Raw genomic sequence first — 17,138 nt, 5'->3', positions numbered from 1 at the left:
CCAAAGAGAGGTACTATAGACTTTGACAAGGATTTGAGAAGAGTGTTACTGTGAGGGTGAGTGAGATATGGCGTTTCGCATTTCGCCGTTCAAGCTCGTGCTCTCCCCCGCCGATCTACGTCTTCCCCTCTTTCGCTCGAAATTTTTGAGGCAAATTCGAACTCGACTCCGGAAAACGTCGGATACAATTTACACAATGGAATTGAAAAGTCAAAAACAAAAGACGACGTATGTTCATTACACATTTTCGACAATTCCGGCAATGGAGGGGAAGACGCTGCTTATCGACGGAGCTATACGAAACCATATAAACCCGACACCGGGCTGACTTGCGATGGATAGAATACCGTCAGAATGATGTTGTCTCGTCGCGCATGCTACAAGTGTGGCACTATTGGCCACTATGCTGGTTAGTATAGCTTGGAAGCTTGCTATATCTGGGGGTCAAACTAATTCCTCGGTAGAGGTCTGCTCTTCCACTGAGCGTCTCTGCTACAACTGTATGTGAATATCTCCCCGAGAGGTCATACTCTTATCTTAACTAGGGTGCTAATATATCTCATTTCATAGGCAAGCAGCCCGGTATGTTCAATCATGAGTCATAGTACCCAAAACAAGCTTCTAAGTTATTCATACAGGCCACGAGTCGAGCGCCTGCCCTCTGCCCCGTACCACCGAGAGTAAGCGATCACTCTATATCAACTCCCGCCATTCCAAATTGCTAACACCATCCAGCCAAGCAGTGCTACAACTGCCAGGGTCTCGGCCACGTCCAGGCTGACTGCCCCACCCTGCGCCTGAACGGTGGTGCCAACGGCCGCTGCTACAACTGCAGCCAGCCCGGCCACCTTGCCGTACGTTTCTGAACCCCAAGTCCAGGTCTTCAACCCGGATCAGACCATTGACTAACTCCGCTCCAGCGCAACTGCACCAACCCCGCTGCTCCCGGAGCTGGTGCTCCCCCTACCGGTCCCGCCGCTGGCCGCGGCGCCGGTGGTGCTCGCGGTGGTTTCCAGGGTGGATTCCGCGGTGGATTCAGCGGCTACCCCCGTGCCGCAACCTGTTACAAGTGTGGTGGTCCCAACCACTTCGCCCGTGACTGCCAGGCTCAGGCCATGAAGTGCTACGCCTGCGGCAAGCTCGGCCACATCTCGCGTGACTGCACCGCCCCTAACGGTGGTCCCCTCAGCTCCGCCGGTAAGGTCTGCTACAAGTGTGCCCAGGCTGGCCACATCTCCCGCGACTGCCCTACCAACGAGGGTGCCGCTGCTCCTGTTGCTGTTGTCGAGGCTACCCCCGTTGCCGCCGCGCCCGTTGTGGCTGCTGCCCCTGCTGTCGCCGCGGTCGAGACTGCCACTGAGGCTAACACTGTCCCTGCTGCGGCTCCTACTACTGCCGTCGCTTAAATGTGTTCGGCCCTGTCTCTCCACTGTGCATCTGCAATTGGAGGAATGCTTGGAGTTCCTTTTCTTCCTTGATTCTGTATTACGGTCACTTTCCCTACACCTCGATCGGTCCTTTCTCTCCGCCATTTCTTCCTTTGCATATATTTAAATCACGACCTCTATTTTGGAGAGGGTCTGGTTCTGGACCTTAAAAAACAACAGCTTTTGATTTCCCTTTTTCACCCTTTTGGCCTTTTGGAACTTGTTCTTTTTTTTACTTTATTTTTTTTTTATCACCCCTATCATGTATACGACGAACAAACAGAAAAAAGTTCCTTTATGGTTTTGTTTTTTCGCGAAGTCCTCGACTTGACTTTTTTTTTTTCAAGTCTTACGAATTGGCGTCTGTTGTCTATTCTCATGGATTATCTTTCTTGGTTTTCGATCGACTCTTGGTTGCGGTCTTCCTGAATGGGGCCAAGGAGAGAACGAGGAGATGAAGTGTGGCATTGAGAGGATATGTTGGAAGCTGAGGGGAATTGGATTCGGGGACCGTTGCAACTTGAAAGAAAGAGGACTTCCAGATGGGAAGAGTCCTGAGAACATTTCGAGAATCTAAAAAAGAAATATCTCAATCATCTTGTTCTTGTAGTTATATAGATGTTGGTGTGCTTAGTAGCAGTCCGAACCCGTGACTTTGATCACTCAGGAGTCTCCCTTCACATCTCTTGTCCACTCTACAATCCCCCCCATCACTCGTCTTAGCATAGCCATCTCCAATTGAGCTCATCAATATGCCAGGCTCGGTAGGAAGTGATGAATTCGACGATGATGAGGTATAATAAACTCCATCCCCACGCATGCCCTCGAGCTGCCAATCTAACCAGTGAATTATCTACAATTGCAGAACTTCATCCTGGACATTGATGGTATCCAGGCCCATGGCATTGGCGCAGCCGACATCACCAAGCTGAAGGCCAATGGATTCTACACTATTGCTGTCAGTGCCTCAGCCCTAACCACCTCATCCCCAAGCATATTCCAAGCTCATGCCATCCCCAACCTAACCATTCATCCAGTCCGTCCACGGCGCCACCCGCAAAACCCTCTTGAAGATAAAAGGTTTCAGCGAGGTCAAAGTCGAAAAAGTCAAAGAAGCAATTCAGAAATGTCTCCCCACGGCGTCGGGATTCATCACAGCAATGGAACTCCACCACCAACGCAAGAAGGTCGTCCGTATCTCAACCGGCAGCAAGCAATTCGATTCAATCCTCAATGGGTGAGTACAACAACACCCACCCTCAAAGCCAAAACCATCGGACAAACCCCCATCTAACACCATACCAGAGGCTTCCAAAGCATGAGCATCAGTGAGGTCTTCGGAGAATTCCGATGCGGCAAAACCCAACTCTCGCACACAATGTCTGTAGTGGCCCAACTACCCAAAGAATCCGGTGGAGCAGCCGGCAGAGTCGCCTACATCGACACAGAAGGCACGTTCCGACCCGAGCGCATTGCCCAAATCGCCGAGCGGTTTGGCATGGATCCAGATACGGCGCAGGAGAATATTTCGTATGCGCGCGCCCTAAACAGTGAGCACCAGCTTGAGCTGCTGAATACGCTTTCTCAGGCTTTTGCCGGTGGCGAGTACCGGTTGCTTGTTATTGATAGTATCATGAACTGTTTCCGGGTTGATTATTGTGGGCGTGGTGAGTTGGCGGATCGGCAACAGAAGTTGAATCAGTTTTTGATGAAACTAGCGCATATGGCCGAAGGTGAGATTTTGGTTCTGTGTTTTTTTGTTTGTTTTGTGTCTGTTGGCTGATTTGGTTCGACTTGCAGAGTTCAATGTCTGTGTCTTGATGGTGAGTGCGAGCTTATGTGTTTCGAGGTGTTGAGGCTCATGCTTCGGGGCAGACAAACCAGGTCCAGAGTGATCCTGGTGCCAGTGCTCTTTTCGCTGGAGCTGATGGTCGCAAGCCCGTTGGTGGCCATGTTCTTGCACACGCTTCCACTACCCGTGTGCTCCTTCGGAAGGGTCGTGGTGATGAGCGAGTTGCGAAGATTCAAGATTCTCCTGGTGAGTACTTTGATATATTTCGGCGTCTATCACTGCTCTAACCATTTCTAAGACTGCGCTGAGCGTGAAGCAATCTATGTTATTACCAATGGCGGGATCAATGATCCTGAGAAGGCTTGAAGGTAGTGTGGTCGAAACGATGTCTCGATATCAGGGGAAATGCTCTGGAGCCATGATTTTCACGATGTATCAGGATTGATGCTGCGACGAATTTATACCATTAGTTTATGCCATAGATAATAGGTTAGAATACCAAAGAGTCCAAGTTATGCTCATGTCGATGTAGTCGCAGCCCTAATTAGAAGGTTCATGTTCACCGCCTACACCGCCGCTCTGACACCGCGGCAAAATTCTGTGCCAAGAGCAAATCTGCAGAAAAAGTTCAGCTCAATCAACGCAACAATCCGGCAATCAAACCTCCATTCAAAATGAAGGTCGAATCCGTGCAGGTGGAAGGGTACACCACCCTGCCCGTGCAGCTCCCAACAACCCCCCTCTTCCCCGAACCCGCAACACACTACCTCTACATCCGACCACACGAGCCCCGAATCCCAGACCCAGATTCCACCCGCTCCCTCTTCATCGTCAATGTCCCAATCGACACAACAGAAGCCCACCTCCGCCACCTCTTCGGCACCCAACTCGCCGCCGGCCGCGTAGAAAAAGTTCAATTCGAAGATGTGCAGACCAAAAAGCGCGCAGCGGCAACAACCACAGAAACAAACCTAACGCAATCCAAAAAGAAGCGCAAGCGCGTAACTGCCGACGACTTCGAACGTTATCTAGACGACATCACCCTCCCCTCAACCTGGGACCGCAAACTGCAAAAGAGCGGCGCCCACGCAGTCGTCATCTTCGCCGACAAACCCAGCATGGAATCCAGTCTGAAAGCCGCCACCAAGGCCGCCAGACGCGGAACCACCATCATCTGGGGTGACAGCCTGCCAAGCGACCGCATCCCCGTCCTCGGACTGAACCGGTACGTCGCGCACGAGCGCATGCAGTACCCGGATCGCGGGACGTTGCTTCGGGCGGTGAATGAGTTCATGACTACGTTCACTCAGGTATCTGAGGTGCGCAAGCGCGAGGATCACAAGCGTCTTGCTGTGCCGGATGAGGATGGATTCGTTACTGTTTCGCATGGACCGAAGTTGAATTCTGTGGCGAGGGAGGAGGAGATGAGGGAGCTTGTTGAGAAGCAGAAGAAGAAGGGTGAGGGTCTTGAGGACTTTTATCGGTTCCAGTCTAGGGAGAAGAGGAAGGAGAGACAGAATCAGTTGCTTAGGCGCTTTGATGAGGATAAGAAGAAGTTGGCGGAGATTAAGGCTCGGAAGGGGAAGATTCGGGTAGGTTTTTTTTTCTTCTGCTTGTTCGGTTGGTCTTTTGGGAGTGGTGATGCTAACTTCTTATACAGCCTGAGTGATCCGGTGCATGATAGCAAGGCGTTCTGGGTGTCTTTTTTCGATGGCAGGATAAAAGGTTCGAGGTGGTGTCCTATGTACTTGTGAGTATTTACTTTTGCTTTTGTTGCTTTTTATTTTTTTGGTTATATTCGCTCCAATGATGAACACGCTGGGGCCATAGTAGCGAAACGCGCTTCGCTCGCTGTTATGCCATGACTGCAAACACCAGCTTATCTATCTTCTCGCCTTCTGAACTGGAGTTTTATATCTTGCCGAGGTTTATTCCGCTTCTTGGTGTTACATCTGCTAACTGTGGTTGGAAATAGGTTAGATACATACATACATGTTATCTCAATATCAATAGTTTATGATCCAATTATTATATATATACATGTACAACAGTAGTTCAAATTGTATCATCCATAGCCCAACCCACCGCGTCGAGTAGATGTCTCTCCGGATCCGCACAGACCAACGCTTGGCGTTACATCCCACCTCTGGACAAACCGTACGTCTTGCTATGGATGGGATTGATAGCTCTGCCAAAGTATAAAACAATTTGAAAACATCAGAGACCAAGGGCTACAGTTAGCTGTATCGTGTGATACTCCTCTCGGCTAAATCGCCTTCTCCAAGCCCGGCCTGAGACATAAGCTTCATATGATATATTCTGCAAGAACAGCCCTATCTTACCAACATACAGCACCTCTTTGAGGGGTTTTGTACCCTCTTCCTATCGAAAGCCTATCAAAAGCCCATCAAAACTGATAGTCTTGATCATTGGACCCGACCCATTCTATTTATATCAAAAGAAAGACACAAACACCAAGATGTCCCCCGCCTCAATCCAAAATGACCCAAAAAACAGCTCCGACTCCGACTCCGACGTCGAGTTCGAGGATGTCCCAATCTCCCTCTCAACCAGATCTAGAAACAGGGAAGACATAGACATCCCGATAACAATCCGCTCAAATCCGCAACCACAATGGACACCCACTCTATCACTCCCTCAACAGCGAAGCCAGCCCATCCCCTCAGGCTCCGAGGAAGAAACCCAGCTCCGAGGCCAGATCAGCACCGGGATAGAGAGAGTCACATACCGAAAAATGAAATCCGATATGGGCATGGACGCACCGGATACACCCGCCTCGGAACGCAGGTATGATAGCTTCCAAGACCTTGCTGCGGATGTGGAGAGTCTCATTGATACGCTTTGGGCGTCGGCAACACGTGAGTTTTATATTTCATACTTCCATGTTGTAGAAGTGAGCAAAGTAGATATATTGTTTGACAGTGTATAACTTTCTTTGCTATCTTTTTCTCCCTCGTTTTCTTCCCACGGGTATATATATCTTACATTCTAACTGATCCATCCAGCGGCAATCCAAACCGAAGCCCTCATAACCCTAGCAGGCTTAGTCCAAACCTCCCTCCCGGCATTTCCCTTCGATGCCCCTTCAACCCTGAACATCCTCCACAAACTCGACTCCGTCTTCGCGGCACTGTGTACAAGCACGCATCCACTCACTGGTGCCGTTCTGCCTGGTGCACAGCCGGGCCAGTCTCTCGTTACGGAGACGCAGAAAGTGCGGGTGAGGAGTTTGGCGGAGAGGACTAGATATCAAGTCTTTTCTTGCTTGGCGATGTCGAATGAGAGAGGACCAGGTAATGCTGCTAATGGTTATGGGGATGGTGATGACGAGGACGAGGATAGTGGCGATGAGGTCGATGAGCCGTGGATGTTGGAGGCTACGCGGGTTTATGAGAAGAGTCTTATGTTACTTGCAGAGCAGGATCCTGAGGTTGAGGCTGGAATGGATGGGTTTAATTGTTTGTAATTGATTTGATGTATATATATAGTTATATTCTTCGTTGCGTCTTATGTTGTATGTGTTTTCACAGAGTATACAAAATTGAGGTGGGAGGGGATGAATGGGCCTAACTGTTTAACTGTTTATAGTATATATTCTATCCTGTTGCCTGATCTATGTGTTTTAGCCATGCGGCTCCAAGTAATAAATAGATGGTGAAGAGTATATTTTTAGAACAGATCTCTTGCCATTACGTCGGTGTACATCCAAGATATACGAGACGCTCAGGCCACACATAAAATAGTGACATACTACGTAGTTAACGAGTTCTGGAGAAAGAAAGTCCCACTCCAATTTGTATACACTGTAGATACTCCGTAGTATATTGTAAATATTGTAAATAGTATTGATATTACTTATGGATCCAGAAATATCTTCTAGAAACTTCTAGCTCATAAAAAAAAGAAAGAAAAATCTGGACCAAAAAATAAAAAACAAGAGTCAGTGGGGTATATTATTCACTCAACAAATGTCGACTCTGGAATCGGTAATCAAAGTAATGGAGTATACAGTAAGCGTTCCTGTACCTCGAATTCAGGTATCAATCACAGACAGGGCTTGTACTCTCTTTGGTCAGAATGGAGTGAACTAAGTGGATGTGAGGACTGATAGTGGGGGGTTATCGGGGCCAGCTAGTGGCCTGGGGCTGCGTTGCTCGGGAACTGCAATGACCAGTAGGATGTCCGAGGGGCTATATTTTAGATGGAAGATATACAACATACTTTGTATACTTGATTATGCTTTGACTTGCTTTTTTTTTTCCATGTGAAATCAAATAAGATTGTAACTGTGTTATACATATATTATATGTGTTCTTTGGATGATATTTCCGATGGCGGGAACAAGTTGCTTTGTTTCCATGGTTGTTTCCATGGTTCATGTACATTGTATTTGGTATTTGAATATGCCTTGGTGAGATGGAACTATTACTAGAGTTATATTGTATGTTACATCTTACTATGGAGTAGAACCAATAGTTAGTTATAGTGGGATGTACGTTGTAGTCTATCTGAATTGTTTAGGGCTACCTTATAACTCTAAAGCATTCTGTACAAGGCTCCAGTCATGCCGTGTCCTACCATGCAAGGGTTGAATTAGCTTATTTCCATACAAGAGAAATAGACCTGAAACCTAACATCCGTTATGAATATCATCCCTTGCACGCAACCCCTTCCATATAAAATAAAAAGATACAATGTATGGAGTGTGTACATAGTAGGAAACATGTCACTGGACCATATTTACTGGATACAAGTAATTCAATCTTTAAAAAAAACCGCATCGCGTACCGCGTAAAGTGAAATTAGCCAAGCGGTTTGTTTGAATGGAATGAAAATCTCTGCTGGTAAAGTAGTAATTCCAATACGAGCGGCCCCTCAAGCCCGGCCAATAAGAACAGAACTCCGCATAAGAAGCCTCCCATGGTTCTGATGGAGCCTTTTAAATTTTTTTTTCTTTCTCTTTCTTTCAGAAGTTTTTTTCTTTTCTGGTATTCTTTCATGACCGGAGGTGGCGGCTGACGTATTCTTGGAATACGAAGGGAGGGGTGATCGGTTTAAGAAATCCTTGCGTGTAGGGCAAGTTACAGGACATGGATTAGAGAACCTTGCTTCGAGAAGATTGGGGGAGCTCTGTTGGACCTTCAGCTCAGGGCTGCAGTTAGACGTGTATCTGGGGTGACCTTGTTGTATTGTGGAAATAGAATTACCGTATGGAGCTGTTAGTTCCAATGATTCCGTGTCTGTTCTCCAAAGTTTTAGGGTTGCTTATTTATGATATTACCTATACTTTGTATATAGACATAATACATCCATGGATAAGATGTACTACATCTACAACACACTTTATAATGCATTCATGGATAGCCCTAGTTTCACATATAATATGAGATATCAGATTCTGTACCCAACAGGTACCTGATCCTGCTCCGCCTCCGTACTCTTTCTTACTCAGCATATGACGATGACCTTGGGAGAGGCCCACACAAACCTGATGGTTGACAAGTCACATTGCGAGGACGGCGACAGGTCCTTGCAGATTTCATGCATTGGGGCTTCCTGCCCTCATGCATTGGGACTTCCTGCCCCTTGTTCGCCTGTCTTTCACCGAGATTTGATCGGATTTTGTTTAGATCTGGTTATTTCTTTCTGTTTGCTGTGTATTGGAACATACGGACAAGCGGAAGATAAAAAAAAAGGCTAGGGTCGATCATCGGCAAAAGAACTTTAGATGTAGACCTCGGGTCAGAGGCGATGATGTATCATCTTCAATTTCACCGGGCTTCCCGGGATCCTGGAACGATGAAGACTCTAGCAAGCCCCCCCCGCATAACTGATATCATGCAGCATTGACAGGAATCTGGGGACAGCTTGGATAGTTATGTATACATATATGTAGATAGTTTATATTTATTTGTAGACATCTGTACTTCGTACCTGCCTTGGGTCAAAGAAAGGAAAAGAGTTCGGATCGGCAGAGGCAAGGCACTCTGCAAACTACCGGGTAAAAGTGTACGACTAGTTGATAGATATTATATACTATTGATACTAATACAACGTACAAGTAGTTTCTTATACCTTATTCTACGTGCTACTATTGTACAATAGTTATACAATATAGCATGTTAGTTATAGGCTACCTAACTAGTAGGCGAGGTAATGACTACATACTTCAACTCTGGAACGGAACATACCATACCTTGTAATACACATACCATACCCAGACTCACGTAATGCGTTTTCCCACTTCCCCTCTCTCTTCATCTCGCGAGATTTCCAATTCTTCATTTTCTTCTTTTCCCCTCCTACCTTCCCCTCCCTTTTCTTATTGTTCGAAGATCTCGGTTTCAATTTTCTGTTTAGTTTATCGGGAGTTCTGCTTTTCCTCCCTTGTTGCCGATTACTCTTTTTTTGCCTCGCGCATTTCCAGTGTTTTCCCAGGTTTTCCTCAAATCATCTAGGTAAGTTGGTCTTTTTTGTGTCGCATATCACCTGTTTCATCATTTCAATAAACTATGCCCTCTCCCCCATATATATCACCTGGCGCAGCAAAACGCAAGTGAGCCCTAGATCGCAAACTTCTTTGCAAGGTTCTCCACGATTTTAGTATGGTGATTTGCCTATGCTTCCAACGCCTTCGCCTTGACCAGCGCTTTCGGGACAGACGATTATCTACCGGTCGCACACACTCCAACCTCAAAATCATCGTCAATATGATGAATCGGTCAGATCGGGATTCCTGAATTGCCCCAAAAATTGTGCCTGGATTGAGAGGGCGGACGGTCGCATTCGGACATCGAACCGACGGAAACGGTCGACGCATGATGATCGCCTAGCAATCCGAGTGAAAAAAGCAAGTCTATTTTCGTCTCGCGCATCCAACTTTCGCCCTTGGGTTGTTCGTCTTCGGCCAATCCACCCTCCAATCATAGCCACCAACCTCATGAAGATGAGATGGTGCCCAAAGCACTGGTCTTGGCGATTTCCGGCACCTCTTTTTTGAGGCTCGGAATTCATATATGCGCCTGAAGAACCCGCAAACTGCTGACTACCCACTTTTCTTTTTTCCCTCTCTCTCTTCCACTCCGTTTCATTCACTTGCTTTGATTGAGTGTCTTTGTCTGCTTTTCACCTCTCTCTTTCATTTCTTTATTTGCGCATGTGCAGATTTGATTTAATATCAATCAATATCGATATAATCTAACATTTATATCTTTTACCAGCCTTTCACGCCCGTCTCTTTGCTTGGCTTCGTTACGACTTGATCTCACGCCGGTCTTTCTTTAACGACTCCACGAAGTTCTAGTCGCTCAGCCATCTTATATTCTTACGTCGACTTTCCCGGACTTTGATTCTTGCAACCATGTCTTACAACGGCTACGAAAACTTCCCTCAGCAGGACCCCGCCGCCGCTGGCGCCCCGGCTCCCGTTGATACCACCATGACCGGCCAGGCCGACCCCTCCGCCGCTCAGTTCCAGGGCCCTCCTCCTGGTGACGCCAACTCCGCCCCCGTCCCCCAGCAGGGTGCCGATGGCAAGACCACCCTTTGGATGGGTGAGCTCGAGCCCTGGATCGACGAGAACTTCATTCGTAACCTCTGGTTCCAGATGGGTGAGCAGGTCAACGTCAAGATGATCCGTGACAAGTTCTCTGGGTAAGACACCGTAATTATCATCTGAAATTCTCCAAAATTGTTTCTAATGTGGGTAGTAGGAGCAATGCTGGATACTGCTTCGTCGATTTCGCTTCCCCTGCCGCCGCTGCCAAGGCCCTTTCTCTGAACGGTACCCCCATGCCCAACACCAACCGGGTCTTCAAGCTCAACTGGGCTACCGGTGGCGGCCTTGCCGATCGCAGGTAAGCGAGAATCTCGTTCGTTTCGTTGCCTCCCGTCTCCTAAAACTAACTCCCCCTTGTTCCAGCCGTGATGACCGTGGCCCCGAGTACTCCATCTTCGTTGGTGACCTCGGCCCTGAGGTGAACGAATACGTCCTCGTCTCCCTCTTCCAGAGCCGCTTCCCCTCTTGCAAGTCTGCTAAGATCATGACCGACCCCATCAGCGGCATGTCCCGCGGCTACGGCTTCGTTCGCTTCTCCGACGAGAACGACCAGCAGCGTGCTCTCACCGAGATGCAGGGTGTCTACTGCGGCAACCGCCCCATGCGTATCTCCACCGCTACTCCCAAGAACAAGGGTCCCGGTGTTGGTGGCAACGGTGGTGCTGCCATGGGTATGCCCGGTCCCGCTGGCATGTACCCTCCCATGGGTGGCCCTCCTATGCCTTTCTACGGTGCTCCCCAGCCCATGAACCAGTTCACGGACCCCAACAACACCACTGTTTTCGTCGGTGGTCTGTCCGGCTACGTCACCGAGGATGAGCTCCGCTCTTTCTTCCAGGGCTTCGGAGAAATCACCTACGTCAAGATTCCCCCGGAAAGGGCTGTGGTTTCGTCCAATTCGTGCAGCGCCACGCCGCCGAGATGGCCATCAACCAGATGCAGGGCTACCCCATCGGTAACTCCCGCGTGCGCCTGAGCTGGGGCCGCTCCCAGAACAACTCCGGCCCCGCCGGCAGCCCCTACCGCCCTGCTCCCCCGCCGCCTCCCATGTACCCCTCCATGGGCATGCCCCCGGCCCACCAGTATGGCGGGTTTGCCCCCATGAAGGTGAGCGATCACCCTGGCAGCCCGATCCCGGATCAAATGTGAAGCAGGCGGTCGGCTGACACACTCTTCCAGTAAGCGTTTCCCTTTGATTGAAAGCACCAGCAGGAGTTATCTGTGTCATTTCAATGATGATTCTATTGTGTAACAAATTCGTTCCCTGGTTTCTTGGCCAAGGCTATAGCTCTTGATGAGCATTTGTCTCCTGTGCTACGCATTTCCTTTTTACGTGAGCGCTATTACCTTAGCAAGATCTGAGCTTTATCCCCTTTCTGATCTGTCTTGTTCTTATGTATCTTTCCTTTGATTTCCCTCCTTTTTTTTTTTTCCTTCTCCTACACTCCTCCTTTGCGACCTTTTTCGTATTTTATTATTTTTTCGTTATCTTATTTTCGATGTCTCTCTGCCCTGATGCTAACGGGGTTTCCCGCCACTGGGTCTTTGTTTGCGTGTAATGGAAGTCCGAATTGTCATGCGCTTCTTTTTCCCTTATACTCCCTTGGGCAGGCATTCTGCGAAAAAGTTCCATTTCCCCCACCGTTTACCACTTTATTTCCTTTGTTGCTTTTTTTTTTTTTTTTTTTTTCTTTTCTTCAAGCAGCTAAATTGAATTATGTTCGCTTTGAGAATCTTTGCGTTGTGCTTTCTTCTTTTTTACCCTGGTTTCTTCCTTGTTAAGACTGATTGCCGGTTTGTACAACACGCTTTCTTTCGTGCGCCTCAGCGTTTGTTGATTCTAAATTCCTTTGATCGTATGCAATAATGTCCTGTATGCTTGTTTGGTGTTTGCATTGCACTATCAAGCTCTCCATTTTCCTGGTATTGTATTGTCGGCCCTTTGCTTCTGGATCTACCTATATAAACATTGCCCCTATGGCTGGTCCAATAGGTGGAGGCTTCAATGGACTCGAGCATATTTGGTTGCTCAGGTAGTTGGTCCCTGGTGGTTGTCTTGGTGTATTGCTGTCTGCTGTGTGTTGTCTGTTGTCTCCTGTCTGTTATCTGATATCTTGAGTCTACTAGGTTAGGGCTAAGATTTGACCAGGACTGATTCTTGAGACAATTCTTCTGGATCACTGTAAACTTCTTATTTACTAGACACCGGAATGTATGGTCCTTCATCTCTTTTAATTCCGGGTATACTTATATGGCTACAGTCCTTAGGGCTGATATTCACCACATGAGTATGATAACTTATCGATAGGCAATAGACATAGAGCATACCGCCTTCTTTTGGCAACAACGACCCTGTTCCTGTATACCGCACCGCCTACCCCGACTTCCGTTTTGTTATACACCCTTCCACCAGATTCGACATGAGCAATCCATCTCTCATCTTCTTTTTACTCTCCATGACACCATGCGCTACAGAAACTGGGATGTCCTTCTTTTCCCTGAAGGCTCGAAAGTTCCTATCCAAGAGTTCAAGACACAATGCTTTGTGACCAAGGATAAAGACTCGCCCTACCTACACAGTGCAGCCTTCCTTGGCAATCATGCACACCATCCCGAGCACGGCTTTTTTAACCAGCTGCCAGTCCTCACTACATTTATCCCGAGTCTGCCCAGAGACAGTCCGTTCCAGGTCTCAGTTCATAGTTGGGAGAGACCACGTCCCAGTGTCCAAATCGAGTCCAACATGGAACCGGAGGACGTTTTACTCTTCGAGGTTCGGATCTTCATTGATGGGGTTTTTGTTGCGTGAGTATTTTACGATCTATGCACTCTGATAATGGGATTGAGCTGATTCGCTGATTCCTTACAGAGGCAATATCTATGGACAGAGAGCTACCTGGCCACAGATTATGGGTAAGTTGTGCTCGTTTACATCGTCGCTTACATTGTCGGAACGCAGTTCCAAGCTTCTTGAAATTTCCCCTCACCTGAATTCATCTTTCGTTCCCGTTGTGCTTGCTTTTTATTGAATAGTTACTGACGTTCATTTGGCAGATCTGGGCTCTAGTAAGTGATTACATTCCCTCTCCCTTTCTCTGATTTCAAGTTCTCACAGTTGGAGCAGATCTTGACCGAGATGGAAACCAAGACAGCCTCCGATTCCCTCCATTTCATTCTGAGATACTGCAGCAGAAACATTGGGATGCCGGAGATTCTCAAGGTAGAATCAAGGTTGTCATTGCAGAAGGTTTCTCTCGCCCCAATCGCTCGCCCCCATTCGAACGGTACAAGCATGTCATTGCTTTTTCTTTCCAGCATGCGCCACTAGATGTGCTGGAATTCTCCGACATTGCTTGGCCCAATCCCAACATGTGGCTTGCTATGCCGAACGCATCCCGGTACGGATCAGCAGCGAGATATGGTACCTCTAAGGTAGCTGGCGATGGCGCTCATGGGCATTCACCAAGCAAGCCTGGCAGACCCGAACATCGAATCACAATCACGGCCAACACGAGCAGCCAGTCTAGCAGCAATGCAGCTACTTATAGCGGCAGTAATTCATCAACTTACAATGCTTGGACTCCTAACCGTGGCTTTCCAATTCCTTCCACACAGTGGAATGGCTATCCCCAAGAACCTCGATGGGACCCACAGGACGCATACATTGTGGAGCCTGCCATGGAAGCCTTCGTTGATGATAGAGCATGGCGACAGCGTGGTGCTAGATCCTCCCGCGAGGATATCCCAATGCCCGATTATGTTTCTACAGGATCAACCAGCAGCCGGGCCATCTCATCTAGCCTGACTGGGATGAGCTACGAGCACAGCAAGCAACCCAGTATCAATTCATGCCTTGACGATGAGCAATACAATGAGTTGATTCAAGCTCTGACTCCGACAAAAGCGCCTCCAGCGGGTACTCGCGCCCCCTCCAATACTCCCTCCACTGCTGCTAGCGCAATGTCTGCCTCGAAGCCTTCTGCCGCAGCCAAAGCTCGATCTGCAGGCTACAAGACTCGAAGCCGCCGTGCATCCGCACTCAGAGAAATCTCACAACCAAGCACCCGTGATGTTTCGGGATCGAGCGAGCCCAAGAACTTGACTCCATCCAGAATTGGGGCAAGCCCAAGTGGGAAAGTCCAGAGCAAAAAGGAGGCTCAGAAAGAGGCCAGTCAGGAGACCCCCAAAGCACAACCAAATGGTAAGGCGACTGCGAAGGAAATCTGCAATCCCAAGGATGTTGAAATTGTGCAAGAGGAGAATGAGTCAGTTTTGTAGGATCGAACTGGCTGCGGTGATGCTTTTCAACTTATGATTACCTACCTCATTCATTTTGTTTTAGTTCGGTCTTGACATGAAGCCAACATGTATCTTTTATGCGAGCTTCAATCAATGCACTTTTTACTCTGTGGAACTGACAAGTATGCTGTTGTAAATCGACAAACGTACTTTATACCCTTATTTGAATTGCGATTGATACTTCCTTTAAAGGTACACGTTCCATATGAAGTTTGACTTCGACGTTTCTTGCTGTAGAAGTTGAGAAGTGTACTTTTGTATATCTCATCATCTTCGCGCTTCATCTCGCACGCATCTCTCCCTCGCAGGAGCATCTACCATCCACCTTCTCTCTTTGTTTGTTCGTGCAAACCACCTAGACAGAAATGTCTGGGAACCAGGATGAATCACCCATCCCAGGCCCACCTACCAGCTCAGGCACCAGATCACCACCCATCATCGAACGTTCGAAGCCAGTGATCCCAGACATCCAGCCCCATGACTCTGTCCCTGCTCCAACCATGCGATCTACCATTTTCTATCTTCACCAAGCTGGACTTCACAACCCTTCGCCATTAACTCCGCTCCCAGAGTCCAAGGTTCACACCCACGCTTCCATCGTCCACAAACCCCCAGCCCATGACTGGCAACTTGGCTCCAAGTGATTTGACCATGACAGAGGGTCACCGTCCACGGCAGGGCCAACATGGTCCTCAAATGGCTATGGTTGGTCATCAGAACCAACTGTCCGCTGGATTATCTATGGATACATACTCAGGGCCAACGATCCCACAACCAACACCCTGCCGCTCGACGTTGATCTCCGGCTTGATCTTGACTCAACATCCTGCCCCCGCCGATAATTCGTCCGTCTCGATGCAGTCGTATGTCACTCACCACCCGGTCATCCAACAAGTATCATCCATGGTGGATTTTGGGGGCATCAAAGATATCAGTAAATAATCATTGGGCCAATGGAAAGGAACTCTCACGACATGTAGTTGGCTACACCACATTGTACACTGTTTCGACTTATATTCTACAGTTTTGTGCCTGATTCTGCTTATTGCTCCAGCTACAACATCAATGATCAAAGGACTTCTTCCAAAGGGGACATTATATCTAGAGATCTTCTAAAGAGACTACAAGAGTAAAATGACCACGCATTGCAAGACACTTACACGAACCATTAATATTATCTGCTGTACTTAGTTAGATATCTGCAAGAATCCATTTTACTACAAAGGAAATCAAATGAAAAAAGAAATTAAAGAAAAAAGATTTGATTGATGTAAATGCTATCTAATGCCAGGGCGCTGTCCCTGGCGAAAGGTTCAAAGTGATTGGAGAGACAAGACAAGCAAGCAGACCGAAGTCAAACTCACAAAGTGTAAGTGTCTTGTCTCATCAGCGAGATTCGAAGTGCAATGAATCAAGCTGTTGGAAATGCCCTCAGATTTCTCTTTGGGCAACCAGAGCGCTGTCTCTGGTGAAAGGTTCAAAGTGGTTGGAGAGACAAGACAAGCAAGCAGACCGAAGTCAAACTCACAAAGTGTAAGTGTCTTGTCTCATTAGCGAGATTCAATGAATCAAGCTGTTGGAAATGCCCTCAGATTTCTCTTTGGGCAACCAGAGCGCTGTCTCTGGTGAAAAAGGCCCAAAAATTTGGAGTTTGATGGCGTCTGTGACCACCCAAGGATTCAACGAATCCATGCGTAATATGCCCCCGTCGTAGGATCAAGTCGATAGCCCCGGTGGGTGACTTGTCCTATATCCTCCCCCCGAGTCCTCCCCCTCTGGGACGAGGCCACGCCGGGTCTCAGATAACCCATCCTTCACCTCCCCAAAGACGTGATACGCTTGCGCGCAGTCAGACGTCAGGAATGCCCTCAGACATCTCTTCACTGGGCCGCACAATGCGCTGAGTCAAGGCCACACCGGGTCTCAGATAGCCCATCACTTGCATCCCCCAGGACGATACCACAGTGGGTCTCAGAGCCCAGGCTTCCAGGGACGTGATACGCTTGCGCGCAGTCAGACGTCAAAGAAGGCCCTCAGAGTT

General features: G+C 48.2%; 9 protein-coding genes across 9 annotated transcripts; all 9 read left to right on the top strand.

Annotated features, from left to right (window-relative positions):
• Positions 1 to 354: 354 nt before the first annotated feature.
• On the top strand, positions 355 to 1,406 carry gisB (putative zinc knuckle nucleic acid binding protein; the record flags this gene model as incomplete). Its single annotated transcript, XM_057221998.1, has 6 exons — positions 355 to 409; positions 465 to 500; positions 571 to 582; positions 639 to 680; positions 736 to 854; positions 921 to 1,406. 6 exons carry the CDS (start codon positions 355 to 357, stop codon positions 1,404 to 1,406), a joined length of 750 nt encoding a protein of 249 aa, XP_057072270.1.
• A 773-nt stretch (positions 1,407 to 2,179) lies between these two features.
• Positions 2,180 to 3,585, top strand: N7516_009278 (recombinase DMC1; the record flags this gene model as incomplete). Its single annotated transcript, XM_057221997.1, has 7 exons — positions 2,180 to 2,221; positions 2,293 to 2,385; positions 2,465 to 2,664; positions 2,733 to 3,160; positions 3,228 to 3,250; positions 3,303 to 3,465; positions 3,518 to 3,585. 7 exons carry the CDS (start codon positions 2,180 to 2,182, stop codon positions 3,583 to 3,585), a joined length of 1,017 nt encoding a protein of 338 aa, XP_057072269.1.
• A 308-nt stretch (positions 3,586 to 3,893) lies between these two features.
• Positions 3,894 to 4,888, top strand: N7516_009277 (putative ribosomal small subunit assembly protein; the record flags this gene model as incomplete). Its single annotated transcript, XM_057221996.1, has 2 exons — positions 3,894 to 4,811; positions 4,880 to 4,888. 2 exons carry the CDS (start codon positions 3,894 to 3,896, stop codon positions 4,886 to 4,888), a joined length of 927 nt encoding a protein of 308 aa, XP_057072268.1.
• Positions 4,889 to 5,698: 810 nt separating this feature from the next.
• Positions 5,699 to 6,706, top strand: N7516_009276 (general transcription factor IIH subunit TFB6 family; the record flags this gene model as incomplete). Its single annotated transcript, XM_057221995.1, has 2 exons — positions 5,699 to 6,098; positions 6,246 to 6,706. The coding sequence occupies 2 exons, from the start codon at positions 5,699 to 5,701 to the stop codon at positions 6,704 to 6,706; spliced, it is 861 nt and encodes a 286-aa protein (XP_057072267.1).
• Positions 6,707 to 9,461: 2,755 nt separating this feature from the next.
• N7516_009275 (uncharacterized protein) lies at positions 9,462 to 9,698 on the top strand (the record flags this gene model as incomplete). Its single annotated transcript, XM_057221994.1, has 1 exon — positions 9,462 to 9,698. The coding sequence occupies exon 1, from the start codon at positions 9,471 to 9,473 to the stop codon at positions 9,696 to 9,698; it is 228 nt and encodes a 75-aa protein (XP_057072266.1). The 5' UTR covers positions 9,462 to 9,470.
• Positions 9,699 to 10,600: 902 nt separating this feature from the next.
• N7516_009274 (RNA-binding protein) lies at positions 10,601 to 11,980 on the top strand (the record flags this gene model as incomplete). Its single annotated transcript, XM_057221993.1, has 5 exons — positions 10,601 to 10,893; positions 10,953 to 11,096; positions 11,162 to 11,681; positions 11,735 to 11,905; positions 11,978 to 11,980. 5 exons carry the CDS (start codon positions 10,601 to 10,603, stop codon positions 11,978 to 11,980), a joined length of 1,131 nt encoding a protein of 376 aa, XP_057072265.1.
• A 1,282-nt stretch (positions 11,981 to 13,262) lies between these two features.
• N7516_009273 (uncharacterized protein) lies at positions 13,263 to 15,076 on the top strand (the record flags this gene model as incomplete). Its single annotated transcript, XM_057221992.1, has 4 exons — positions 13,263 to 13,603; positions 13,668 to 13,711; positions 13,853 to 13,864; positions 13,914 to 15,076. 4 exons carry the CDS (start codon positions 13,263 to 13,265, stop codon positions 15,074 to 15,076), a joined length of 1,560 nt encoding a protein of 519 aa, XP_057072264.1.
• Positions 15,077 to 15,462: 386 nt separating this feature from the next.
• Positions 15,463 to 15,741, top strand: N7516_009272 (uncharacterized protein; the record flags this gene model as incomplete). The annotated part of the gene is made up of 1 exon (XM_057221991.1): positions 15,463 to 15,741. The coding sequence occupies one exon, from the start codon at positions 15,463 to 15,465 to the stop codon at positions 15,739 to 15,741; it is 279 nt and encodes a 92-aa protein (XP_057072263.1).
• A 7-nt stretch (positions 15,742 to 15,748) lies between these two features.
• N7516_009271 (uncharacterized protein) lies at positions 15,749 to 16,039 on the top strand (the record flags this gene model as incomplete). The annotated part of the gene is made up of 1 exon (XM_057221990.1): positions 15,749 to 16,039. One exon carries the CDS (start codon positions 15,749 to 15,751, stop codon positions 16,037 to 16,039), a length of 291 nt encoding a protein of 96 aa, XP_057072262.1.
• Between the last annotated feature and the right edge of the window lie 1,099 nt (positions 16,040 to 17,138).

This window comes from Penicillium verrucosum (genome assembly GCF_028828655.1).
Source record: "Penicillium verrucosum strain IBT 35672 chromosome Unknown utg000003l_segment0_segment0, whole genome shotgun sequence".
NCBI lineage: Eukaryota > Fungi > Ascomycota > Eurotiomycetes > Eurotiales > Aspergillaceae > Penicillium > Penicillium verrucosum.
The sequence above is the reverse complement of the archived record's forward strand: the minus strand, read 5'-3'. Positions and strand labels throughout refer to the sequence as shown.